Source organism: Podarcis muralis, chromosome 5, assembly GCF_964188315.1.
Source record: "Podarcis muralis chromosome 5, rPodMur119.hap1.1, whole genome shotgun sequence".
Classification (NCBI taxonomy): domain Eukaryota; kingdom Metazoa; phylum Chordata; class Lepidosauria; order Squamata; family Lacertidae; genus Podarcis; species Podarcis muralis.
In genome coordinates this window covers 6,642,241-6,669,408 of record NC_135659.1, presented here as the reverse complement: position 1 = coordinate 6,669,408, position 27,168 = coordinate 6,642,241, and the positions used below count along the sequence as shown (strand labels likewise).

At 47.0% G+C, this 27,168-nt stretch overlaps 1 protein-coding gene across 3 annotated transcripts in view; it reads left to right on the top strand.

Annotated features, from left to right (window-relative positions):
• The window catches only part of ASTN1 (astrotactin 1), a 222,469-nt gene that overhangs the window by 105,365 nt on the left and 89,936 nt on the right, over positions 1–27,168 (top strand). For all 3 annotated transcript variants that reach the window (XM_028732343.2, XM_028732345.2, XM_077928222.1), the window contains exons 6-8: positions 13,271–13,420; positions 16,859–17,026; positions 21,104–21,188. In XM_028732343.2, the coding sequence (XP_028588176.2) occupies positions 13,271–13,420; positions 16,859–17,026; positions 21,104–21,188 (403 nt within the window). The remainder of the gene's footprint in view (positions 1–13,270; positions 13,421–16,858; positions 17,027–21,103; positions 21,189–27,168) is intronic.

Sequence of the window (27,168 nt, the reverse complement as noted above, 5' to 3'; positions counted from 1 at the left end):
GGCTGGTTTATGTACTGTACAGCCTTAGAAACATATTTATCTACTGTAACAAAGAGAGACTACCATCACAAAGTCATGCTGCCAGATGGCTTCTAGTCTTAGGTTTTCAGGATTTTTCTTTTTCAAAATTATATCTTCAGTTTGCCCCCTTCCCCATTCTTCTCATGCAAAACTCAAGGAAATCGACCCCTCCATGTTTTTTGCTTGACTAGCTCCACACCCACAATGGCTGCTTTGCAAAAACCAAGTCTGCAAGCAAGCTGTTCTTTTTGGCATTTGTGTGGGTTTGTTTGGGGCTGCGAGTTTTCTTCTTCTTTCTCTCTCCTCCCTCTGCCCCCTTCCCCACTCCTCAAAACACAGATTTATTCTTTAAAAAAGCAATCAAGCAAACAAAGAAACAAAAGCTATCCAGGAGAGTAAAATGCAACAAAGAAAGAAAAAGTAAAGGCACTACTGCCTGCCAAAATTGCCAAGTTTCTATAGATGGATCTTTCCAGCTGGCAACATTTGCTCTTGTGCCTTTCCAGCACGATTAGAGAGGGAAAGGGGTGCTTGTGAAAGTATTTCCTGTCCTCCTGCGCAAAGGAGGGGCGAGACAACAAAAGCAGCAGACCACAGCAGACATTCTGTCAAGGACAGCCCACCGGTGTGGATGGCAAATCATGGAATAGCAATGAATATCCACGAGGGGCAGAAGCAGGAATGTGTGACAGCTAGCATTCTAGTCTCACACACAGGTGGTAGAACGCCCCATTTCTGGCACTGAGCCTGTGTGTCTGCCTCTTGTCTCTCTGAATTTATTCCCCCTGAATTTTATGTTCCTCCCAACCCGTTCATATTTCCTTGGAAGTAAAGTAACGGTAAAGGACCCCTGGACAATTAAGTCCAGTCAATCTTGACTATGGGGTGTGGCTCAGAGAAACACCATTTACCTTCCTACCACCTATTTATCTACTTGTGCTGGTGTGCTTTCGAACTGCTAGGTTGGCAGGAGCTGAGACTGAGCAATGGGAGCTCACCCTGTCGCAGGGATTTGAACCACCAACCTGATCAGCAAGCCCAAGAGGCTTAGTGGTTTAGACCACAGCGCCACTGCTCCCCTTCCTTGGAAGTAGGGCCTACTGAGTTAGAGTGGGACTTATTCCCAAGTGAAGAACCTGGGCCTTAACTTTGTGTTCACCTCTCTGCTTCTAGGTTTTTCTCTTTCATACCTCCTTCCCTTCATAATTTTTCTCACTGGTTGCACACTTCTTTCCTTCTGTTACCTTTTAACTTTGCGTTTCTCATGCCTCACCCACTTCCTTCTTCCCTCTGTGCATCGCTACGTGGAAGCAAGTCCTGTGGAGTCCAGTGGGACTCTTTGGGGGATGCTCCTTACAGGTGGATACTACTGCTCAGGAATGCTCAAGCGATTAGATATTTGTGAATTCCGATACAAACTGACCTGATACACCCAGAGGAATAGGAAGTGGGGGTGCGGGGTTGCAGCCTGTCCCTGGTGTCATCCTTGAGGGGATAACAAAATGGCAGGGGGTGGCACTTACTGTGGGGCCTGACCTGCAGTGCGCCTGAGCCACACGTCTCTCCTGGGAGTGACACGGTGACTCGGCGCCCCATGCTGCCCAAAATGGCAGCATGGGGCTTGCGTCTGCCAGGCGGACTCCGTGGGCAGCTCGCCGTGGTGCCCCCCCCAGCGGATCACCACAGCACCCCCCTGGACAGCTCCCCCCCCGGTGGTTTGCCCCACCACCGCCTCTCTGGGTGCCGGAGCAGCTAGCTACACCCCTTCAGGGCCTTGCAGAGCCAGGCAGAGGCCCGGGCCAGGTAAATAATGTGGCCCCCCCCCCTTTTTTTTACCCTGGGGATAACTGAAGTCTTATAAATAAGTAAGTATATAAATAATTTTCACAAAAGTTATGCTGACAAATAATTTTATTTCAAGGCTTGAACAGTACCTACATATAAAGACAAAATGGAAAATATAGATACAGTGGTACCTCGCAAGACGAACGCCTCGCAAGACGGAAAACCCGCTAGACGAAAGGGTTTTCCGTTTTGGAGGCGCTTCGCAAAACGAATTTCCCTATGGGCTTGCTTCGCAAGACGACAGCCCATAGGGAAATCTCCGGGACAGCGGGGAAGCGCAGTGCGTCTTCCCCGCTGTCCTTGGACCTCCTCCGAAGCCTGGCGGCGGGGCGGGGACACCTCCTCCCGCCGCCGCCGGGCTTCGGAACGATGCCCCAATGCCGGGCGGGGGGGGGAACGCCTCCGCCCGCCATCGGGACGATGCCCCGATGCCGGGCGGTGGGGCAGGAACGCCTCCCCCCGCCGCCCTCCATCGGGACGATGCCCCGATCCGGGCGACGGGGGGCAGGAACGCCTCCCCCCGCCGCCCGCCATCGGGACGATGCCCCGATCCGGGCGACGGGGGGCAGGAACGCCTCCCCCCGCCGCCCGCCATCGGGACGATGCCCCGATCCCGGGCGGCGGGGGGGGGGGGAACGCCTCCGCCGGCGCCCGCCATCGGGACGATGCCCCGATCCCGGGCGGCGGGGTGGGAAGCCTGGGCGCGCTGATCTCGGCGCGCCCAGGCTTCGGCATGCTGGCACCTGTCCGCAAGCAGCGGCAGTGCTGCCGCTGCTTGCGGAGAGGTCCGCGAAGCCTGGGCCGGTCAGCTTTTGAAGGCAGGCGGGGGGAGCAAAGACTTTCGCCCCCGCCAGCCTTCAGAAGAGGTCCAGGACCTCTTCTGAAGGCCAGCGGGGGGCAAAAGTCTTTGCTCCCCCCTGCCTGCCTTCTCGGGAGAGCGGAGAAACGCAGTGGGGGGGGGGAGCAAAGACTTTGGCCCCCCGCCAGCCTTCAGAAGAGGTCCAGGACCTCTTCTGAAGGCTGGCGGGGGCGAAAGTCTTTGTCCCCCCTGCCTGCCTTCCCAGGGGCTTTTAAATCGCCCCGGACAGCGGAGAAGTCCTCCGCTGTCCCGGGCGATTTTAAAATGCCGCCTGTCAGCATTTTAAGATCGCCCCGGACAGCGGAGACGTCCTCCGCTGTCCCGGGGTTTTTTAAAATGCTGGGGGTGGGAAGAAAAGCCCTTGTCCCCCCCCAGCCTTCAGAAGAGGTCGGGGGACAGACTGTCCCCGGACCTGGTCTGAAGGCGGTTTCCCTAGGAACGCATTAATTGATTTTCAATGCATTCCTATGGGAAACCGTGCATCGCAAGACGAAAAACTCGCAAGACGAAGAGACTTGCGGAACGAATTAATTTCGTCTTGCGAGGCACCACTGTATATAATAGTGCTTTTGGCAAGGCCCCCTTTGGAATCGGAGGCCTGGGCCAAGTGGCCCATATGCCCCCCCCCCCTCTGTTTGGGCCTGCACTCCTGGATACACGTTCTTTGGATTTCAGACCTCCTCAGAATTTTTTTAATGCCATATCCATTATATCTAAAATTGTGTATTTTGGGAGCTTTAGGGATAGGCCCCCTTGGGGAGGAGGAGGTGGCAAAGTGGGGAAGTGAAAGTGAAAGAAGCCCATGCAGCATAAGAGAAAGCAGGCAAGATTAAGGAGGAAGATTAAGGAGCCACGGATGGCGGGAGGGAGCAGGGGAAGGAGAGGGCTGAGGGAAAGGAAGTGGTGAGAAAAAGGGAAGAAGGTAGCGACCCCCTAACCCCAGAGCAGGGGGAAGGGAGACGATGAGAGCAGAGGGAAGCTGTGCATTTAGACAGAAGTGTCCTTCGATGAGATAGACTCATAGAATTGTAGGGTTGGAAGTGACAACAAGGGCCATCTAGTCTAATCCCCTGCAATGTAGGAATCTTTTGCCCAATGTGGGCTCAAACTCACAACCCTTAAATTAAGAGCTTCATGTTCTGCCCACTGAGCTATAGAGATGTGGTACCCAAACGTTCTACTCCTTCCCAGGTCAGGGGTCTCTGACAATAAGAGGATGTCTGTGTTTCTGAGGACCCTTGTGGCTTTAGGCAGGATAACCGTGCCTGTGTACTTTGGTGCCGATTTTTATTACAAATAACTGATTAGTGTGGAGACAGGACAGAGTGGACCATGCCATGGACTGGAAATATCTCCAGCAAGGATGGAGGGATGAGATACGGTGTTATTTTCTTTCCCTGTTGAAAAAACAACCAGATCCGTGTCATATGGTGAGGAAATGGCACCCAATACATGCTTAGTTGCCAAGAGTTTCCCAGTTACTGCTAGACCATCTTGGCTCTTCCCCAACCCCTGTGATGGTTACGTGTTATCTTTTCTCCCTGCAGTCTTCCTCTCCACCAAGGCTAGCAAGTGGTTAATGGGGCATTTCTTCCACCCTTGTCATTCTGCTCCCCACCCAAACTCCATGGTACAGAAGCGAGTGCTTCTGGCCATCCCCTTCCTCGGCGGATGAGCTGATGAGGAAAGAGTTTTCTCAACGCGGAATTTTGGAAGGCATTGCCCCTGAAAAATGTAGTTGCAAAAATCAGAATGCAAAGCCTAAATCATCTGAAGCCTTCCCCCCCCCCCCCCTTTAAGAAGAGCTCCCAGCGGAGCCGACACAATCCATCATCTTTTCCAGACTGATAAACACATTTCTATGATAGATTTCTCTCTGCATGAGCTGTCTGGATGAGATCTCTGAAACCCAGGCTCTGTCTGTTCTGCTTGCATGTTGTGGATCCCTAAGGCAGCTAACTCTGCAGTGTCAAGGAGCCAGTTCTTACGGAGAAACCAAACCATGGAAAGGACTGGGAAGGGGGGGGGGTGCATTAAATATTTAGAGAGTGCTCATCTCTTCCTTGGGACTAACATATTTTAACTCAGTCCTGTTTCCCATGGTATTCAGCCATATTGAGGCCTCTTCAATCCAGTTGTTTGTGGACTGCCCCCAAGAAATTTCAGTAATCAGATTCTTCTTCTTCTGACTTCCCTCAGCATTGCTACAAATGCTTGACCTGAGCGGCACCCACCGAATTTACCTCGCGTTTCATTGTAGGCGAACTTCAGTGGCAGCTCAAAACTGATTCTCTGTGTGTTCCAGCTGTCTCAAACCTTGGATTTGGCAACCAGACCCTAGGATGACACCAAGGCCTGGGGACTCCCACAGTATTTTTGCCCCACCTTCCCAAGTGGCAGAAATAGAACTGATGGTGTCTCTTTCTTTATTCTGTTTTGTGAAAAAGAAAGAAAGAAAAGTGAATCAGTTTGTTCTCTCTCTGCTGCCTGGTAAGGGCAAAAGGGAAAAGAGTAAATGAGTTTCCCCAAAGCAAAGAAAGGGGCACCCATTTCCTCCCCCTCTCTCCTCCTCTCCTCACCCCCCCTTGCTTCTTACCAGACCAGCAGCCAAGGGAACAAACAGATCCCCTTTTCTGACCCCCCCCCCAAGCAATATTTCTATAGGTTGTCAAGCACATCCAACAATTTATAGAAAAAGCTTTTGGGAGGGATTAGAAAAAGGGATTGATCCATCATTCTTTCTCTTTCTCAACATCTGCCTTGTCAATATCTCTCCCCCCACCCCAATCAGTTGACAATACAGTGACAAGAGTAGCAGCCTCAGTATCTTCTTTTTCTATCTCTTTATGGACCAGGTGCGCTGCTGTAGTTGGTGCAAAGCTCCAAACACTTGTGCCAGCCATCTTCATTGTGGAGGTTGGCTCTGGGCTCAGGTGAGGGTCCAGAGACCCTGGGCAGTTCAATCAATCAATCAGTTTATTACAGTTATAGACCAGCAGTCAGAGAATAGAATATTAAGTGGATAAAAAACAAACAAAAAGAACCCTGATAATTAAAACAGATAAAAACTAAAAACAAATAAAAACATTCAGTTAAAACTGTAAGAGCGTAAGAGCTAAAAGACTCGTAGTTAAAACAACTGTAAGAGGCTGCAGAGTAGAAGCCTCTGAAATAGAGGACACTCACAGCATTAGAAACTGATGTGCAAATGTGGTTAAAACAGACAATTAAAACAATGTACAACAATAAATTTAGACACACTGTGCAACAATAGACTATCCCAGGGAGTTGACTCCTAGAAGCTATTCATGCAGAGGAATGAAATAAGGCCTTAGCGGGTGTCTGCCTGGATGGACAAATTAATACCCCCAAATTAGTCTTCTCCTCAAAAGGCTCCCCCATTCCTCTGCATCGTGGCTCCATCAAGCCAAACTCAAAGGACCTGAGGACCCTGGGCAGTTAAAGCTGGTGGGTGACCAGTTAGCTGGACCTTCACTCTGATTGCAGCAGTCCATCCGCCCTGTGTGGCAGTTGCACTGCTGTCTGAGGGAGCCCAAGGATGGTGGGGCCTCTGTCTTGCACCCCAGCAACACCACTGACCAAACCCAAGTGCATTCCTCTCTGGGTGGTGGTTGCCAGATATGGGTGCTGCTGCCCTGCCATCTGCTGCAGCGGGCCAGAAGATAGCATTGTTGCTTTCTGCTCATGACAGCAGACAGGTAACGCAGGGTGACCAGTAGGCTCTCCTAGGAAACCCCAGCCTCTGGCCTGGCTCTGTAGTCAACTCTGCAGTCCCAAAGCAACCCTCTTTGCACTTGGGGCTGTAGCTTTGCCTTTAGCTTTGTGGGCCAGGGCATTGGTTCAGTGCAGTGTGGCAGAGGCTGGCAGGTAGGAATCTGAGGCCTGCATCAATGGCAAGCCTGAACAGATTGCAACCCAACAGCCATGTGTTGCATGGTTTGTGCAGGGAGACTGCAAAAACTGGTTTGAAATAGGTTTCGCAAGCTCCTCCTGGGCAGCACGGGCAGAGGAACAGGAGTGCAGAGGGAGTGGACCGCCCCTGGCACCACTATTCCAGTAGGGTGACATTGCAGCACCCCCTGGACACGCACCATGCACTACGCACAGGGCACCATGCCCCCACAGGCAGTGCATCACACCCCTAGAACACATGCTACGCCCTTGCGGGCGGCATACCACGCCCCCAGGATGCACATCACGCCCCCCGGGAGCGCTGGCCACACCTCCTCCTGCTCTCTGCCCCCAGTAGCGGAGCATGCAGCTTCGCCACTGCTGGGTGGGTTACTGTATGCAGATAGTTTGTTGCCACTGGTCTGCTTGGTCATACAAGTTCATAGCTGTCAACTTTTCCCTTTTCTTGCGAGGAATCCTATTCGGAATAAGGGAATTTCCCTTAAAAAAAGGAAAACGTTGACAGCTATGTACAAGTTTGTGTAGGCCTGCTAAGTCATGGGCAGGACCTCAAGTCTTCCTGCTGAGGGATGCTGCAAACCCCTGCTCCTTATACCCTTGCAGCATCCATGTTGAAAGCAGGCACATCTGTGACCTCAGTTAATTTTAATGTGCACTCTTGATTTCTAAGTTTCCCAGGTAATTTAGCCATTTCCACAAACTCCATTAACTTAGTTTGCCAGTCTTCCTTGGTGGAGACGACTTCTTCTTTCCAGTGTTGGGCTAGCAATATCCGAGCAGCCGTTGTTGCTTACATGAACAAATTCTTGTATTCTTTAGCTAGATCCATTCCTGTAATACCTAATAAGAAATCTTCAGGTTTTTTAACAAAGGTTATTTTCAACATTTTTTTCAATTCGTTATATATCATTTCCCTTTCTTTAAAAAAATAACCTTACATTGCCACTACACATGATAAAGCATACTTTCTACTTCTTTACATTACCAACATTTATTTTCACTTGTTTTATACATTTTTGCCAATTTAACTGGTGTTAAATACCATATAGTTCTCTTTAAGTAAGGCACAGGCCCCAATTTTTATATCATTCTTCCATAGTCTTTAAAAAACACTTGTAATGCGATACACAATGCTTAAATTTGGGGGTAATTAGAGATAAAGATTTTATTGACATGCATGAATGAAGATAATACAAAGGAACCAAAGGAAGGAGTAGAGGGAAGTCCCATAATGTGTGATTCTGTATGCAGCTGTTATAAATGTTTTATTTTATGGGGGTTTTTTAATGCAATGATTTTGGGGTTTTTTGGTGGAAATTAATAAAAACATTTTACTCTCAAAAATGTTAATGTACTCTCCATGAAATAACAATAGACTGGGTGAATCTGACCAGAACTGTTGTTCTGAGCCATGAGTGATGGGAGCAGTTTACACTGACTCTTCTTGGCCTTCCCCAGTATCAACCATCCTCCAAGCTTTAGGATCAGTTGGGGAGGCCATGTTGGTGGTTGTCCCAAATGATGGCGACCTATGCCATTGGCTTCTCAGAAGCAGTCACTCATTTGTGGAATGCCCTCCCTCGAGAGTGTGGTGCGTCAGTCTCCCTCGCTGTTAACATTTAGAAGAAATTCAAAGACGTTCCTGTTTACCCAGGCATTGGCTGGCTGAAAGTTGTGTCCCTGGCAACCCTGAAATTGTTAGTTTGAGAGCAAATAATTGCTTTTTAGAAAGTTGCTTTAAACTGTTTCTAGAAGTTTTAATTGCATAAGTATTGATGTCTTTGCCTCCCTGGGCTCCTTGGGAGAAAGTGTAGTGTATATATCCAGTAAATAACAAGAATACAAGTTTTCTATGTTTTGGTTAGGCGGAGAATTCACAGCAAGCTTCTTGTGAATCAAGATCGCTAGTACTTAGTTACTCTGCTGTAATCATCAATTTCGACCAGCATTTTATCATTCCTATAATTTGCTGATAAGGAGTTAAGCCTAAAGGAGTCTGGCTTGTCTAAGGCTACCCGGTATGCTCATGGCAGAAGAGATGCTCGAAAATGTGATTTTGCAATGCACATTCTCGTTATTTCTGTACCTCACAATTACCTATAGCAGCTTTAGCAAGTTAGACAGCTCATCCCCCAGCCCCCTTTTAAAGGAACAGGATTTGTGTATTTGGTACACATACCTTGTAGATATGCTCCTGTAATTGTTTATGCAAATGATCTCTAAATGTTTCGGCCAGAGGTATAAGTGCTTTTGAGGATTAAACCTGCCTTTGTCAAATGGGCTCTCTGCTGTTCTTTGTAGTGACCGGCTTCCTATAGACAAAGAAACATTAACATACATGTTATTAGGTGCCTTTAAGAAAGAAAATGATGTAGCAAATCATAAATGATCACTTTTTGCTGTCAAAGTAGCTTTAATTCAAAGCTTCTTTTTCTTGCAATGGCTTCCCTGCTGATCTTCTACCGACATTTTTGTGAGCAAGGCAACAGCTGATTGGGTTAATTTGGCCCAGAAGGTTCCCAGCCCTTGTTGGGTGGCAGTTAGCTGTTGTCCATCTGGATGCCAAGCTGCCCTTTCAGAACTGGACCCATTTTGGGGAAGAAGTGATGGTGCATGGCACAACATGCACAGCTTGTTGGGTTGGAAAGCCTTGCCTAGGCAGAAAGCCAACATCTGTGTTCTCAGTTCCCAACAAGTGGTTATCTTGAGAGCTGCAAAACCAGACCCTGGAAAATACCAGGGCAGTTTGAATCTATCTCTGAAACTGCTGCCAATTTGCCACTAACATTGGCCCCCGGCTAATACTTCAGCTGTCCAGAAAACGTGGCATCATCATAAATGGCCCCAAAATCATATTATCGTATCTGCTGATGTAACCATTAGCATGGTACCTCAACCGGCCATGCACTAAATTTGATTGGCCTCATCTGAGTACTAATGACAGAGCCAATGAAGTATAGAGGCTAAGTTTTGAGTTTGTATGTGGAGGATTCCAGTTCAGGCATCCACTCGGCTATTAGGCTTGCTGTGGGAGTGGGAGTGGGGAGCAGGGCAGTCACTGTTGTTATAATCACTTTCAGTTGTTCTTTCTAGTGTCTGACAAATACTCGATGCATTAGAATAAACCCAAATTCAGAAAAGTTCTCCCTTGTGCTTATAATGCAGTGAGACACCAACAAAAAGGAGCAGGAGGGGGAAGGAAATGGGGGGGGGGGGTTAGAAAGAGACCAGGCAAAGAGGAATATGTCAGTGCTGAGTAAAGAATGAAAACGGAACAAAACCAGTCCTAACCAATTAAGATTATGATAACCAGGGAAAAGAGAAAGTTTAAAGAAGAAAGGTAGACGTTTAAACATTAGGGAAATAAGAGTATTTTCTTACAGCTCTGCAGCAGCCAAGGAGACAGTGAGAGCACAGCAAGCTAAAACTGGAAGAACAAAAGTTTTGTGAATACTGTGAAATCCAAGTACAGGTGGCACAAAATCCATGCAGACAATTATAAACTGTGCAAGCTTTTCTTTCATAATTGTATGATGTGATAACAGAAGACAGCGAGCAAATAATAAAGAGGAGCAACATGATTTTGAACAAGAATAAAGCCAGCCACCTAGAAAGAGCAATTAACCATTCACAAGCAGAACTGAGACGAGAGGTGCAAGAAGGCAGCCTGGGAGATTGATCAGCAATGTTCCCCGAGCCAGTAGGAGATGCAAACCAGCAGAGCCAAAGGCACACAGAACTTGTGTCTCTAGGAGGGATATTCTACAGAGCCCCATGGCATGATGGCATGCCAGGCAGGCACATGATACCTTAGACAGCATCACTGCAGTGCCAGTGTTTGCACTGAGGAATAGAGTCTCAGTGTTGGCAGTGGGAGAAACATCCGGGGGCGAGGCAAGGGTAGTGGTAAAGAGAGGAATGAGAGAAGCAAGAACTGCAAGGTCTGCATGTGAGCAAATGCAGGTACTGGCACTTGTGCTTTGCTTTGGCTTTGGTGTGATGTCAGTTTCTAGGGAGAATCTAGCTCTCAGCTTAGCTTGCAGATAGAGCCAGAGTGGTAGAGGCAGTCAGCTAATTAAATTTATTTATTTATTTCCAAAGTTATCCTTTTTACTCATTTGCTTGGAAACTAAACAATTCCAACTTTTTCAAAAATAAATAAATTAAAACAGCTATTTTCAGTTTTTGCTATAAAAGTGAGCCTTCAAACAGGGACTAAAACTCACAGCTCATATCTCACAAGGCCTGGGGCAGGGCATCGAAAGCTGATAAACATGAGTGTTTGTCTGAAGCTTCAGGTTTTATTGTGCCAACCCTTCCCGCCTATCGAAATGTTTCCTCTGCCCTGCTGGGACATCATACCGGCTGTCAGAGATAGTGGATGGCAGGATGCCTTGATGCCCAGGGGAGTTGGAGAGAGGCTGCCACTCAAGAGCGCGTCTCTGAGACAGTGATAGATCCACTTTGCAGGGAGCACACAGGCTTTGTGGAGCACTCTGTGGCGTGCCATTAATTACCCCAGAGACCCTGACGTCTCCATCCTTGATGTTCATCAGTACAGTTTAGGGTACTCTTAGCTGACACTACTTTTGGAAATTACCCATCTCCTTTCCTAGAGCATCACATATGAGGCAAATAGTAAGGCAAAGGTTGTGCGTTAGATTCTGTTTTCCCATCAAGAACCACAGGGCACACCCAAATCCTTGGGACCTCCTTGACCACATCCTTCTCCCTTCGCTCTGCATTTCATCTTAAGGTTCTGTGCACCTCTTTCTTTCTTTCTTTCTTTCTTTCTTTCTTTCTTTCTTTCTTCCCAGTCCCTTGCCTTGCTAACTTTCCACCATCCACTGGTTCAGGAGCAGATAGTTATTTCACCACAGACAGTAGAAAACTGGGCTACTTGTGGTCCACAGGATGAATGGGTGGTCTTACCTGAAACCCAGGAGAGGGGTGCGAGGAGATCACTGCAATAACATGACAACACAAGTCTGCTGGAGAATGGCAGTCAATGGTGTTCGTTATCTAGACAGACACATATAATAGGCTCCACTCTATGATCACAGGCCTTTGAGTGTTATCGGAGGGACATGGGATGAACCTCAGGTACAACAGCTCACTTGGTCATGCTGTCGCATTTAAAGAAGACCAAAGCCAGGTGGCATTTGGGGTTTGAGGAAACCATTGGTATTGCACTTCTGTTGCAAGCCAGCAGGTCCATGACCAAGGAGGAATCGTCAGTAGCTCCCTACCTAACACACCCTGGCCAGGAAGAGGACAAGGAAGCAGGTGACTGACTCACCTCCCTGTCCTCTAGACCAGTGTTTCCCAACCTTGTGCCTCCAGCTGTTTTTGGCCTACAATTCCCATCATCCCTTGCCACTGGTCTTGCTAGTCAGGGATGATGGGAGTTGTAGGCCAAAAACATCTGGAGGCACAAGGTTGGGAAACACTGCTCTAGACTGAGGCAGACACAACTAGGTTGGCCATGCTGCTCTCTCATATAAGCCAACCACAGAATGCAGTCAGCAGTCAGCTCTCTGGGCTTTCCTGCTCAGCTACTCTGCTTAACGGATGCATATATATATATTATTCAGTAACAATTTCCACATCTCCTCTAAAGCCTAATGTCTAGTGGATTAGAGGCCCAGACTGATAAAGTGTCCTGTAAATTGAGACCAGCACCCTCAACTTGCCATGGGCTGGGGCTGTGTACCTATACATTCTGCATCTGACCTTTCCATGATTCACATCGTGTGGCAACATGCTTTCTGTTCAGTTCTGTTCCAGTGTCAAGGAGCTGTCGAGTGAACCCAGGTCATCCACAGGGCTGGCACACACGCAGAAGGCACAAAACACAGTTATCTCTTTATTAACAGGAAATAACAAAACCCTCTGGTTCAACTTTATCCAGACGATGCTGAAAATGACCACTAGGTCCGCCCTTCCCCCTCTGAGCCTTTCACTCTGGATCCCTCCCAAGCAAATGTAGGCTGCGTTGAGAGGGCAAGCTCCTTCTCTGCGCCTGTCTGGCCCATTGCTCAGCAACATGCAGGTCTCTCCTTGAGTGGGGTGTCAGAGGGGTAGGAGAGTCAGCAGGACTGGGACTGCAAGGGCAACTTCTGACTCCTCTCTGTGTCTGTACAGTGTGAGCACAGTGTCTCTCGGCCTCTAACCCTGTCCTGGAAGGCCCATCTTTTCCTGACCCACCCTTGATCGCTCAACCCCCCTGCTTCTCGTACCTGCCAGCTCATCCCTTTCCCAGACAGCTGCTCAGTGTCCCACCGGCATGATCCCAGGTCTAAGCCATCATCTTCTGTGTCCTCCCTGGGGGGCTCTTGGGTGGGTGGCTTCCACCACTCTTCCTCATCCGTCCCTGACGTCCAGTTCAGATCAGAAGCTGTGCAAGTTCTCTTTCTAACCTTGCCTAGTTAAACAAACAAAGAAAGAAATTTTAATCACATGCAGCTGCATTTGCCATAATCCCCAGGCTCGTCTTCTGTTTTTAACTGATGTAGCTCTGAGTGTTGTGGCCCATGCCTAAGGTGGGTGGTCTCTGGGTCTATACTGTCACAATGACTTTATTTTCATCTCTCCTTTCCTTTGTCATTTTAGTAGGTTCCCCAAGGAGTCCTGTTAGCAAGACTACCCTGACACTCATCAGCATCACCAGCTGTGTCATTGGCCTGGTCTGTGCCTCCCATGTCAACTGCCCGCTTGTGGTCAAGATAACATTGCATGTTCCAGAGCATCTCATCGCTGATGGTGAGCCAACACTCTGTCACCTTGTTTCACTTCCTTCTGGATAAGTGAAAGGACCCCTGGATGGTTAAGTCCTGTTAAAGGCAACTATGGGATGTGGCGCTCATCTCACTTTCAGGCCAAGGGAGCCCGCGTTTGTCCACAGTCAGCTTTCCAGGTCATGTGGCCAGCAGGACTAAACCCCTTCTGGCGCAACGGAACACCATGACGGAAACCAGAGTGCACAGAAACGCCATTTACCTTCCCGATGCAGCAAAACCTATTTATCTACTCGTTCTGGTATGCTATTGAACTGCTAGGTTTGCAGGAGCTGCCTCAGAGCAACAGGCGCTCACCCCATTGTGCGGTGATACTTACGATAAGTTTCATAGACTGTGTATACATGCGCCTTGATGATATCCCATTGACTAAGCTGGCCTACTTGAAACCTGGCATTTCTGTGTCTGTCAGCTAGGGAAGGGAGGCAGCATGCAGAAATCATTTAAACTCCACCCTGAGCATTTCACTACTGTGTGCAGAAGCCCAATAACTTCTGCTGCAAAATCTATTGGCTATCTATGCCCTCCCAACAGGGCCAGGTTAATCATTGCAGTATACTAGTATACCACCATAGTGCCAGAGCCAGACTGGGATATTCCAGTGTGATAATTACAAATAATAAAGATTCAGACATGATGTTTGCACAGGAACATATGTGGCCAAGGTCCTGTTGAGACTTTCAGGCTGTGAATGGAGACCTCTTTGCTATCATCGCTGCCTTAATAAAGTAAATAAGACAAGTGGGAAGGGTAGTCTGAGGGCCATATGAACACAAGAAGGCCCATGTGGTCTGACATTCTGCTCACATCGTGGCCAGTTAGGTGCCTTTTGGAAGCCTGCAAGCAGGATGTGAGCGCAACAACACTCTCCATAGTTGTGAAACCCAGGAACCAGCATTCAGAGGCTTACTGCCTCCTGACACAAGGTAAGTACATAGCCTCCTTGGTACACATCAGCAATAATGCAGCTACCTTGCCCTGGTGCACGTGGATGAAGACATGGCAGGACCCACAGGAGAACTTCAGGGAAATTAATCTGATCATTTGAGATTATTTGTGGAATGCACTCTGAGGGCCCATATAGCCTTAAATCAAAGAGGATGTTCTTCTATCATACTCTTAACAGTTGTTGTTTTCCGGGAAAGGAGACTGTTAATAGTAGCAGCAGGAACACAACCAGTGTGACAGTTTTGATATCTGCTGTTTAGATACCTAGATGTTAGTTGGTGCTTGTCCAATTGGATGGTAGTGTCCTTCATCCCCCCTTGGGGTTGCTGTAGGAGGACAAGGGTAGAAGAGAATAAATTTGTGCCCCAGAAATATGTTAGAAACTCTGTTGGGCAAAGTCCTTCCCTTCTTACAGTGCTAACACTTTTTGAGCCAGGGCATGGACTAGCAAGGCACGGCCATTGGGCAGAACCCTTAAGGAAGGTTGGATGGAGCCTTCAAGGCCAATGAGTAGCTGTGGGCAACTCACTGTTTCCCAGCCTAAGCTATCTCACAGGGTATTGCATACCCATTGAACACGAGTGTCAATTCTTCAGAAGGGTGAGGTTTAAATAAATGTGTATATTCCTCCATATATGCTTGCATGCATGCATGCTTGCATGCATGCATATATACACACACGTGCTGATCTCATTAGAAGTTTTGTGATCACGGGTAGTCAACCTTTTTATACCTACTGCCCACTAATGCATCTTTCTTGGCGGTAAAATGTCCCACCAGTGCTTGATGGAAGGAGGAGTCAGTTTGTGCCGTAGAACCTCCTACCGCCCACCTAGAATCCTGAAACGCCCACTAGTGGGTGGTAGGGACCAGGTGGACAACCCCTGTTCTTAGATGATAAACTCTGCATCTCGGCATGACCCAGCATCTACAGCATTATAGTGCTGACTTTACAGCATTGTTGTAAGGATTACAGAGTGAAACTTTCAGAGTGAAATATAAGTGAAACTTTGAATGCTTCAAACAGCTGTATTAAATGCTGAATATTCTAATGTGGGAGCTGAGCACTGCAGAGAATTTGCCTCTGTTGCCCTCTGTGTTTAGCTCCTTTTATTTCCCCCACAGCCTTCGTGGCCCAGGAATTGGGGGGGGGGGGGGAAAGGTAGCTTACTCAGTATAAGCAGGAGGACAGGAACAGCAAACTGTAACACCCAGATTGCTTTTGTGCTGAGAAAATATGGCTTGTTGGTCATAGACCCCCATATTTTAAATGCTGGTTCCAACTTCCCAGCTTGTAGGAACAAATGTTCTCCCCTGAAAATACTGAACTGGGTGCTTGCACCTTTGCCAAGCCTAGGCCCCCTCACCTTCTGCTGACAGATGGCTAGAGTGGAAAAAAAAGGCATGGCAACACATGCCACGCATAAGTAAGCTTATAAATGAACAGCCGAAAAGGGTTTTAGCTTAGGAACCCAGCACCCAACGCCACAATAGTGGCTGATGCAGTAACAGAGGTGTCTGGGCCATACTGTGGTGGGTGTATCTCACGGGACTGAAGGTTCGTCTGATGCAAAAGAAACCAGTCCCGTTCCATATGACACTGGATTTTCGGTAGAATGTTAGGTTAGAACCCTTTCCCCAGGCTAGCTACTTTTCAATGTGATGCTGGGAGTTCTTGCTGATGGAAACACATCCAGTCATGTCAGCCCCACCTGCAGTCTGAAGTGGAATGGTCTGCAGACAAAAGGAGCGGGACCAATGTGGGAGAGGGCAGGTTTCAAAGGGCAGTGATCTGGCCGGCTGCCGGCTGCCCAGAGAAGCGCAACAGGCAGGTAGCAACCAGTAGAGTGATCGGATTTATAGAAGCTGGCTTGTGAGAAGAAAATTGTCAGTGGGAGAGTTGGGATCTGAATGGGTTTTGACTTGAGGATCCCAGTTCGCTCCTGTGATTATTCTCATGGTAACTAACTTCCTTCTATGCTTTCATGTTTGACGGAGTTACCTCCCTTTATTCTATTTCCTCCAGGTCTTCTTTGCATTTATCTCAGCTGGCCAGGTGAAAAGCTACACCTGCTGAAATCCCCTCTTCTGCACAGCTACCCAGTGTGCAGAAGGCGCCCTGCCTTCTTTGTCTCTTGGCCACCCAAGGGTGCCCAAAATCATTCTTGGGTTTGAACCTATGTTGCCTGGAACGTTCATTCGCGCTATTAATCTCTTTTGCTTTCTCCTTGCCGTTAATCCTCATTAGGGATTCACCTGGGTTGCAAGAGAGGGAGAGACTCTCAGCAGATTTAAACCTCACATATGAAAACGCCCCTCTCAAAATCATTTATTTGTTGCATTCGTTTATTTATTGCATTACTTGTTTAATGAGTCAACATCTGCCTAATAATAATAATAATAATAATTACTCTTAATAACACCCATTTTTTTCCAATTCCTGTGCACTTTCTAGGAAGCCGTTTTATCTTGCTAGAAGGCAGCCAGTTGGATGCCAGTGACTGGCTAAACCCTGCCCAGGTGATTCTTTTCTCCCAGCAAAACTCCAGTGGGCCCTGGGCACTGGACCTCTGCGCTCGACGGCTTCTGGACCCCTGTGAACATGAGTGTGACCCTGAAACTGGTAGGTGGGTGCTGTGTGAAGATGGGCATGTGTCTGTATGCACCTGCATCTCTCTCCCTGTATTTCTATATCTGGAGGATGGAGGGAGCTTGTCTATAAGTAGCAGAGAGAACTGGGAGAGCTTTGCCAAGTTCCACAGGCTGCCAAACAAACATTGGCTGTAAAGTCCTTTCAACAAGGCTGCTTCTCCCTCGATTCCGCCTACATAGTGACAACAAAACTCAAAGAGACATACAAAGCTGCCTTCTACTGAATCTGACCGTTTCTCCATCCAGCCTAATACTGTTGACTTTGCTTGGCTGCAGCTCTTTAAAATCCTCAGGCCAATGTTTTTGACAGCACCTTTTGCCGGAGATACTTTAACTGGAAATGCTGGAGATTAGGTCTCAAACTTTATTAATATATGCAAAATGTGCTAAATTAGGAGAGAGAGAAACTTGAGATCATTAAAACAACAACAAATCTTTTGAGTGTTCCAGACTCCTCCTTGTAATTCCTTAGACTTGAATCTGAGGCAAGGATGGATGAACCTCTCATTCTCTTATTTTCCCAATATTTAGTTTAGTTTGCCCCATTTTTTTCTTAGATTTGCAATTTTTAAAAAGTCTGCATGAAAATTCATATGCATTTTATGTGCATTTTACGTGTGCAATTTTGCTTAGTATACATATTTTTATAAGCAAATTTTCCCTAAAGGACACTTTTTTTATATTCTCTTCACTAATACAGGCATTTTTGCATGTGCTTTTGCTAATGCATGCATTTCTTAATATAAGCATAATTAATTTTTTTTTTATTGTATATGTGTTAGTTGTGGAAAGTTTTGATAACTTTCTTAATGGATAACAGCATACAACTATGTTCATTCATAAATAAAACAAGCTGCCACCCTACATGGCTGGAGAGTTATATTGTTAAAGCCAGAGTAGTGTGCATTTTGAAGGAGAGCCGTATTTTGCTTGGGGAAAGGTGAGTTTGGTACCTAAATGCTAATGAGACCAATTTCCCCCCCAGGAGAGCAGGCAGCCCTCCTTGCTCTCAAGCATCTTTTGCACTCACTCCCCGTTCTTCTTCCCTTTGCAACCGTGACTCACTTGCCGTCCCTGCATTCCACTACAGAGTTGGCGTTCCATTTATTCACAGCCATCTGCCATGGCAGCTGCCAACCCTAGCAGGCCTCTGAGACAGAGAGCATCAAGCATCCTCCTAGGGGGGTCTTTTCCAAATTCACAGGTTTTTGTCAGTGCTCTGAAAAAACAACAACCCACAATGTTTTTCTTTAAACAAAAGAGAAGAGCTTTTGTTGAGGCTTTTGTTCATTTGGCTGTAACTCGACTCGGGTGCTGTGAAGATCTTGGCGGGTTGCCAAGAGGTTAGCACTGGTTGCTTGAACCGGATCCAGGCTGAGCCACAAGACCTTCCACACACACACAGGCCAGTGCCTGGTTCTTTGCTCTGTTAGCCACACACCAGCTTCTCCTGCTTCATTTGTTGCATCCCCAGGACAGAAGCTGTTGGGAATGACACCACAGACCCTTTACGGACTTACCCACACTTGCCTTTTCCACCACGCTTTCCAGGCACAGACTCGCTCTTAAAAGCTCCGTGTCAGATCTTGGGGTTGTTGGGTTTTTTGGCCCCAGAGTGTTTCCCTAAAAACCTCTCTCTAGTGCTCAATCGGAGCAAACATCCATCGGTTTGCTCCAATGGAGCTTTAAAGAACAGGTTTTCACAGGGAAAGCTCCACAGCAAAAAAAACTTTTGTGCTTGGACACGGAGCTTTAAGGCATAGACCATGCCTGCAAAAAGTGGAGTGAACTCCTTAAAAATGGGAAGAAAAGTACCTCTGAGGGTGTGCAGAATGCCTTTATCTCATCACTGTGAACAAGAGCAATGTTCCAAACTGAGGGCATTTGGGGAAATGTTGCCTGCAGGCATGTCTTTAAACAGAGGCTTCAGTATAAGAACTGCACCTACAGTCCAGAGGAAAACTCACACCTGGTTTCTTCTACCTGTCTCTCCCTCTCCCTTGTTCCAGCAACCAGGGCTGGCCCAGGACATTTTGCCACTCACGGGTGCAACCCAAGCCTTTCTTTCCTTTTGCTTGAAAAACTTACCAGCCCAGTGGAAGAAGACACTTTTCGCTTTTTTAATGCTCATCCTAGTAGATAGTTTATCAGTGAATTAACGGATGGAGTGGAGAGACGAACCTAGCACTGGCCTTGCCCTGAATATTCCTGCCCTATTATCTCCCACCTCTGCAAACCTTTGTTGCAGCTTGTCTGGCTTTTCCTTGCTCATTGAGCTGGAAGAAGAGAAGAGAACAGGAAAAAAGGAGGACAGCAGCAATCTTTAAAGCAAAGAAAGGAGGTGAGCATCGAAAGATGCTGTAGAAAATAGTTAATTCGTTTGCAGAAGCAGTTGAGAAAGTGCTCTGCCAAAAGATAAAGGAACTTATTATTCAAGGGACAAGAAGTGACAGCCACATCTCACAAAGGGTATGATATGCTCAAAACACGTTAGGCAAGAAATTGGTCTGCTTCTGTAAAGAAACAATTTTTCACAGGGCTCTTTGACATCCACCTCCTTTTGAGCGTCTGATTTTGCATCGAACACTGAGGCTTTTGAAAGGAAAGGGGGAGTTTTGGTGAAGAGGTGTTTAGATGAACACATTTTATGCCTGCTTCTTTGCTTGTTTCAAATCACGCAACTTAAAGAATAACGGGATCAACAACCATCGTTTTTCTCATCTGCTTCATTGATGGGAATAAAAATTACGGAGGGTACCATATATTCAAGCTGGGATGATATTTCTCAGAAAAGAAACTTGCCTGGAGATGAAAAGCTGGTTTCTGATATAGACCTACCTTAGAGCTAATCAGGAAGAAAGGTCCTGCAATGCACCATTTATAATCTGAGAGAGGTGTCTGAGTAAATATATTTGTTGATGTATTTTGGAAGCAGTTGTCAGCCCTGAGTAGCTTGGGGAACGAAGGGCTACAGTAAGCGAGAGTGCTGGATCCCCATTTAGCAGGCTGTGCCACCCAGTTTAGGGTAGGGGTGAGGAGCAATTCCTCGTGGGCAACCATCTGGGGCGTGCGCATGCTGCTGGGCATGGACGGGCAGAGTCAGAGGCAAAAGTGTGTGTAGCAACAAGTACAGAAGACAAAGAACTTTCTGTAGACACATCTCTCCACCTTCCAGGCAAACAAGAGACATTGCCACCATTCAGGGACACATTTCACCCAGGCAAAAGAATTCCAGAAGGTCTAATAAGGGAGTGTGGCCTTAGGAGGGAGAGCAAGCCTGGAGGGCTGCATTCGCCCCACCATGGGCTGGAGGCTCCCCCCACTGCTGCCTTAGGGAATCTCAGTTGGAGGCCCTGTGAGAAATTAGAGCCCAGTACTCCTTGTCCTAAGGGACGCGGGTGGCGCTGTGGGTTAAACCACAGAGCCTAGAGCTTGCTGATCAGAAGGTTGGCGGTTTGAATCCCCGTGACGGGGTGAGCTCCCGTTGCTCGGTCCCTACTCCTGCCAACCTAGCAGTTCGAAAGTATGTCAAAGTGCAAGTAGATAAATAGGTACTGCTCCGGCGGGAAGGTAAACGGCATTTCCGTGTGGTGCTCTGGTTTCCCAGAAGTGGCTTAGTCATGCTGGCCACATGACCCGGAAGTTGTACACCAGCTTCCTTGGCCAATAAAGCAAGATGAGCGCCACAACTCCGGTGTCGGCCACGACTGGACCTAATGGTCAGGGGTCCCTTTACCTTTACCTTTACCTTTACCTCACTCCTTGTCCTGGTTATTTTTCCTTTGTAGCAGGAGAATAGTGATCTAGTCATTGAACTAGTGACAGGGGAATTACAATAAATGCAGCTGAAGACTTCCACAAAGTATTATGATACTGGTCATTTTATTTCTGACTTCTTTCCTAAAAATTCCTGGCATGAAATTGGTTGTTTTCCTTCTGCTACACATTTGAGGTGATGAGGTTCCACCAGAAAAGCAGGGTCTCTTTCCCTGATATCCATACAGATCATTCATTATTTTCCTTCTCTTGTTTCTTCCACTGCCTCCAGGCGAGTGCCTTTGCTACGAAGGTTACATGAAGGATCCAGTGCATAAACACCTTTGCATCAGGAATGAATGGGGCACAAACCAAGGGTAGGTGACTTTTACAGGTCTCCAGAATCATTGCAAACCCTGAATGGAGAGGGCAGTCCTGCATGCCTGCCATTTATGATCGCTAAAGTCTCTAGTGAATTGCTGCAACTTCTTGGCATCAGTATCAATGGATCAATGGATGAATTCCTTGCAACAATGCAGCCAGCAATATGCCCCTCCTGGCTCATTAAAGCTTGCCAGGGGACTATTATTTATTCACTTTTTTCTTTCTTTGTTTGTTAAGTTTGTTAGTGGCTTTAGCTTGCTCAAGGCAGCCCAAAGCTACTTACAACCAAAGTATGACTAAATGGATCTAGGCTGTGGTCAACACATCCTTGTGGGAGGGAGTGATCCTGGGAAAAAGCAGTGATCCCAACCGCACCTGGACCCACCGAGTTGTGACAACTGCCACCCAGTCACAACTGGGTGCGTGGTGGTGCAGCAATTGCAAGTCCTCTTGGGTGAAACAGATTAACTTGATGCATTTCAACAGGGGTTCAGGCCTGGTTATGGACTGTATTAGCCTTGGCCACTTTGATGGGTGACCTTTATTGGGAGAAGGACAGGGAGAGTGTGATCCTGTTACACTTGATATCTCAGCTGTTTTTGACGCCATTATCCATGGTATCCTTTTGAGCTGCCTTAGTGAGATGGGTATGGGAAGCACTATTTTGCAGTGGCTCAGGCCCCACCTGCAGGGTCTGTATCAGAGAACAGCATTGTGTGTTTGTTTTTCGGCCTCCTGGCAGTTGTGCTGTGGGCTGCTGCAGGGTACCATCCTGCCCCCAATGCACTCTACATGGAGCTGCCCTTGAGGTTGGTCCGGAAGCTACAGCTGGTGCAAAATGCGGCAGCTCAGCTACGCCTTGGGGCAGGATATCGGCAACACGTACCTCCCCTATTGAAAGACTTGCACTGGCAGCCAATTAGCTACTGGGGTAAGTTCAAGGTGCTGGTTTTGGTGATTATAAAGGCCTATACAGCCTGGGACCAGATACCTGAGACTGTCATAAACCTGGTTGATCACTGCGCTCTGCAGGTGAGAGCCTCCTGCAGATTCCATCTTTTCAGAAGGTCCTTTCTGCAAAATGTAGGAATCAGGACTTTCGGTGCCGTCTCACCTCCGCTTTGGAATTCCCTCCCATCACATATTAAAGTTCACAGAATCATAGAATTGTAGCGTTGGGAGATAACCCAGGGGTCATCTAGTCCAACCCCCTGCAATGCAGAAATCCTGCCCACAGAAAAGTTGAGATCTTTCCCAGTCTGGAATTGTTTTGAATGCGCTTTGCTGCTGCTGCTGCTGCTGCTGCTGCTGCTGTTTGCTTTATCACTTGTTGTTTGCCACACTGAGGTTCTTTGGAAGGAAGTGCAGGATAAAGGCAGTTCTTAGTAACTGCTCTGAAAGGTTTGCATGTATTGCAAGCTAGCTAGAGAATTAGTAAAACTCCTCTGTCTAAGGACCAAAATTCCAAGGTTTTAAGTCCCTGGTACAGTAGAGAGACAAGTGTATGGTTGCTGCTTTTATTGGCTTAAGTGCAAATGCTGTGTATTTGTTTGTATTTGTGTGTGTGTGTGTGTGTGTGTGTGTGTGTGTGAGAGAGAGAGAGAGAGAGAGAGAGAGAGAGAGAGAGAGAGAGAGAGCGCACTGCCCCCTAGTGTTCAGTAGTGCTTACACAGAAGACAAAGTTGCAGGAGCATTCCTGAATGTCTCCATGTTCTAAGATTACCAGATCATTGCCCAGAGATCTCACATTTGCCTTGAAGTAGCACAAAGCAGCAAGAGGACCACTTTTCTGTGAATATAAAATCAAATATAAATATAACTAAATCATAAAGCATAACCTTCCTTCCTTCCTGCCTGCCTGCCTGCCTGCAGTTTTTCATTTTAAATGTGAACAAGATTAAGGGATCATCATAATCATCATCAGTTTGTGATGGAATGTCATCAAGTCCTATTGCTCCCAGGGGGACTTTGTGAATCAGAGTGTGCTGCAGCAAGAAGCCCTGTCTACTCGCTACTAAGGCGATGGGTGGATGAATAAACTCTTTCCGAAGTCTTGGAGGGGGAAAAATTGGAGTGGAATGAGAACAGTGCAATCCTTGAACCTTCTTGTTAGGGAATCTAGTGGTCTTCTACCTTATTCTGAAGTGGACCATTGATCTGATCCAGGTTATGATCTGCCAGGATTAGATCAGGTGATTTTGCTTTGGTATCCAAGCACAGCAGATTTCTTCTCCATTCTTAGATATGGGCAAAGTGATTGGCCTCTTACTTTGTTCTCTGTGAATGGTTTAAGCACTTTGATCATGCATGCTTTGTGAGTTGTGCTACAGACCTGATTCTGCACATTTATCATTATTTTTTATTATGGTCTTTTCCATGAGTATGACCCATCCAGATTCAAGGATATTGAGATCTCAGTGGGTTCAGTGGGAGAATCAAGTACATACTTAGGTCCCATTGATTTAAATTGAAGTTAACACTATTTTTTGTGTTTTGAGGTTGTGTTATATGAATCAATACATTCATAAATCATTTTCTGAGTATAGAAATGTGTACTGCTTTCCTTTTCTTTGGAGCAAGGCTGGGGGGGGGTGGTGGTCTTGTCACCTAGGCAGCCCCATACATAATACCCAGGCTTGTCTTGGGGGGGGGGGTTCCCTGTTGTTGTTGTTGTTGTTATTTTGCTACTTGCACTTTAGATCTGTTAGATCCCCTCACTTTCCTTTTATTTCTTTTTCATTTTTAAAAAATCTGCTCCCAGCACTGCTGCAGAATTACCAGGAGAGCACAAGTGCTGACTTAAGTGTGTGGAAAATTGCTCAGATTAGAGCTTAATCACAGTGATGGCCTGTGTGCTAAGGAGAAAAGGGGTCTAGCCTGCTGGCATCCGTAAGAACGCTAAGTGTGGATTAATTATCCCTTCACACTCTTTAGCCACACTATCATAATCACAATCATGGTGGTTAAAGAATGTCAAAAGAGGGCAGAATTTGATTCCGTCCCCCCCCCCTTCCCATTCGGCGCAGGTTTATGGCTGAAGTGGGGATTCTAATCCATGTTAATTAATGGAAGTAGTAGACCAGCAAGTTTAATTAAATTAAAATGCAGCGCCGTGTTCTTGTGTGTGAGAGAAGCCAGGCAAGCTCCATAAAGTTGTGCAGCTGTAGCTAAACCCCACATGAGTTCTCCCTGCCTCCCAATGACATGGCTTTGGTAAGTACTCTCATTGTTGGTGAGTCTCAGTGCATCGTGATTCAACACTCCCTGGGTTAATTAACAATAATTGCCCGTTAACATCCGAACGGGGAACCTATGGTGACCAGGATCAAAACAACCCAGGGTCCCAGGATTACTGCCTTTTTCAGTTTCCAGTAATCACAGTTTCCCAGTTTAGGAAATCCCAGACCAAGAAGGGAGGAGGGAAGGGGTGGCTCGTGGAGGTGGGAGGGCACAAGGACAAAACCTTTGCATATCTTAACTTACCTAACTGAGCCACTCATGTCCAGACTGAGCAGTCCAATTGCCAGCTCGCTTTGCTGGGGAAATGTGCAAGGCTGTTGAGTGACCAAGTACCCACTGCATTCTGTTGACATTACCCACACACTTCCCAGCATACCAAAGGGTTAGAAACTTGGCATTTAAAACAGAAAGGAAGAAAACAGGAGGCTCAATTCAGTATGACCTTTTCCTTTATATGGGGAAGGCTTTTATAAGAGCATGGGAACTTCAAGGAACTACAGAGATTTTTTTCTTACGGTAAGAAATACTTTTTTTTAAAAAAAGGAAGTGCAGAACTTGCCCTTGGTCATAAACACTCTAATCAGAACGTCTTTGGGCCTTTGCTTTTGAAACGTAGCTTCAGATAACACTCCTCCATCTCACCATCACACGCCTGAGCCGTCTCATCCTCCCACCCAAGTTCCCACTGCCTTTTCAGGGCTCTGTGATTTTCATCACTATCTGATTCTTCCAGGGGACGGATCCTATGTCTTCCAAGGCTTTGTTGTCCTCCCTTTGCTCTTATTTGTAACCCCCTTGGAGACTCATCTTGTCAATTTGCAGTGGATTTTTATTTTATCTGTCTGCTTACAAATCTTCAGAAAGAAACGGCACACCAAGCACACTTTTTGCCTCTCCTCGACCTGCCCAGCTACTCAAGATTGCATTTAGACCTTGCCGTTGCTGATATGCCTGCAGATGTGATTGTCCGCCAGTTAGTGCCTTCCTTCTCCTCCTTTTCTCCCTCTCTGCCTTCTGCTGGTCCTTAAGGGACACAGTTACCTTCAGATGCCCTCTTGTCTCTCTCTGGCTCATTTGTTCCCCCCTTTTTATATTCTTCCATCTCCTATCCTATGTCCTCCCATGGCCTGTAAGGTTCTCTAAGGCTGCCTTGCACAAGTTCCACCCAGAGTGGAATGAAGTGGCTGAAGCAGATGAGTCTGATCTTTGGAACCAAAAGCTGTTGGAGCAGGAGGCAGACTAAATGGTTATGAGCATACTTGGGAGGAACGGGAAGCAGGTGGTGCTGTGGTCTAAACCACTGAGACTAGGGCTTGCCGATTGGAAGGTCGGCGGTTCGAATCCCCGCAATGGGGTGAGCTCCCGTTGCTCAGGCCAAGTTCCTGCCAACCTAGCAGTTCGAAAGCACGTCAAAGTGCAAGTAGATAAATAGGTTTACCTGCTGTTCACCTTCTCCGGCGGGAAGGTAAACAGCATTTCTGTGCGCTGCTCTGGTTTCGCCAGAAGTGGCTTAGTCATGCTGGCCACATGACCCAGAAGCTGTCTGCAGACAAATGCTGGCTCCCTCGGCCAGTAAAGCGAGATGAGCGCCACAACCCCAGAGTCATTCGCAACTGGACTTAACTGTCAGGGGTCCTTTACCTTTATACTTGGGAGGAGGTGAATTAGTTAGGTCTGTAAAGAGAATGTTATTGCTTGTACGGTGTGGACTTCATGAACCCATAAATTCTGGGTTCAAATGCCCGCTCATCCTCAGAGCTCATTGGCTAACAGTTGGCCACTGTATGAGCCACTCCTATCTCTCAGCATTGTAAAGAGGTATAAACCATTTGCACTTATTTGTTTTATAAAGCGGTTACTGGGGGGCGTAGTATAGGGGACACTGTTGGGTCTCAGATGGTAGTCAAGTTTTCAGATCTCCCCTCAGCCACGAAGTTTACCAAATGGCCTTTACTCACTCAGTATCTTTCAGCTAACCTACCTCACAGGTTAGTTCCATGTTTTGTATGTAATCATAATGCATTTACTGTACATAATTCTGAGTTCACTGGCCTAGCCCAAATAATTTTATCATCTGAGGGCAGAAAATCCAAATGTGCTCTCACCATCCACCCACAGCAGTAAAAGGGACCTAAAATGGGTGTGTTGTGGCCAAATAAACATTTTTATAAACATCAAGTCTAACAAGATTCCATGGAAGAAAAGATCAGCGGTAGCTCATGGGGCACGACTTCAGCTGTGTTGTGTCCATCATGCCATAACTATGTATTTCATGTTCTATCTAAACAGTTTGCACTGAATACATTCAGTAACTGGCAACTTACTGTCCTTTAACAGCATCCGGAATCTGACGCCAAAAATCATCATCTGCCTCATATTGTAGGGCAAGCCCTTTGGCTGCATGGATCTGCTATGTTGAAGATGTAGCTTCAAACTAGGGGAGAAGGGGGTGGAAAGCCTGCAGCTCCGTTTATTTCCTTTCCCCCTTTAGGCTGGCTCAAGGACTGGGTTAAGCGGCTGGTGGGATACAGGCAGCTGATTTCTCACCAGTAAATGTCTCTGGCAGGAAAGACTGCAGACTGAGATCTTGCAGTGTGCGTTCAAGTGGCCTGCTTTGAGCAATTTGGGATTTAGTAGCCATCAAACAACACAATTTATTGCACTCATCCTGCAAATTAGCTCGGAGGAAAGGGACTGGATTGTCTGGGTCAGGCTTGACCCTATCAGCTCTTG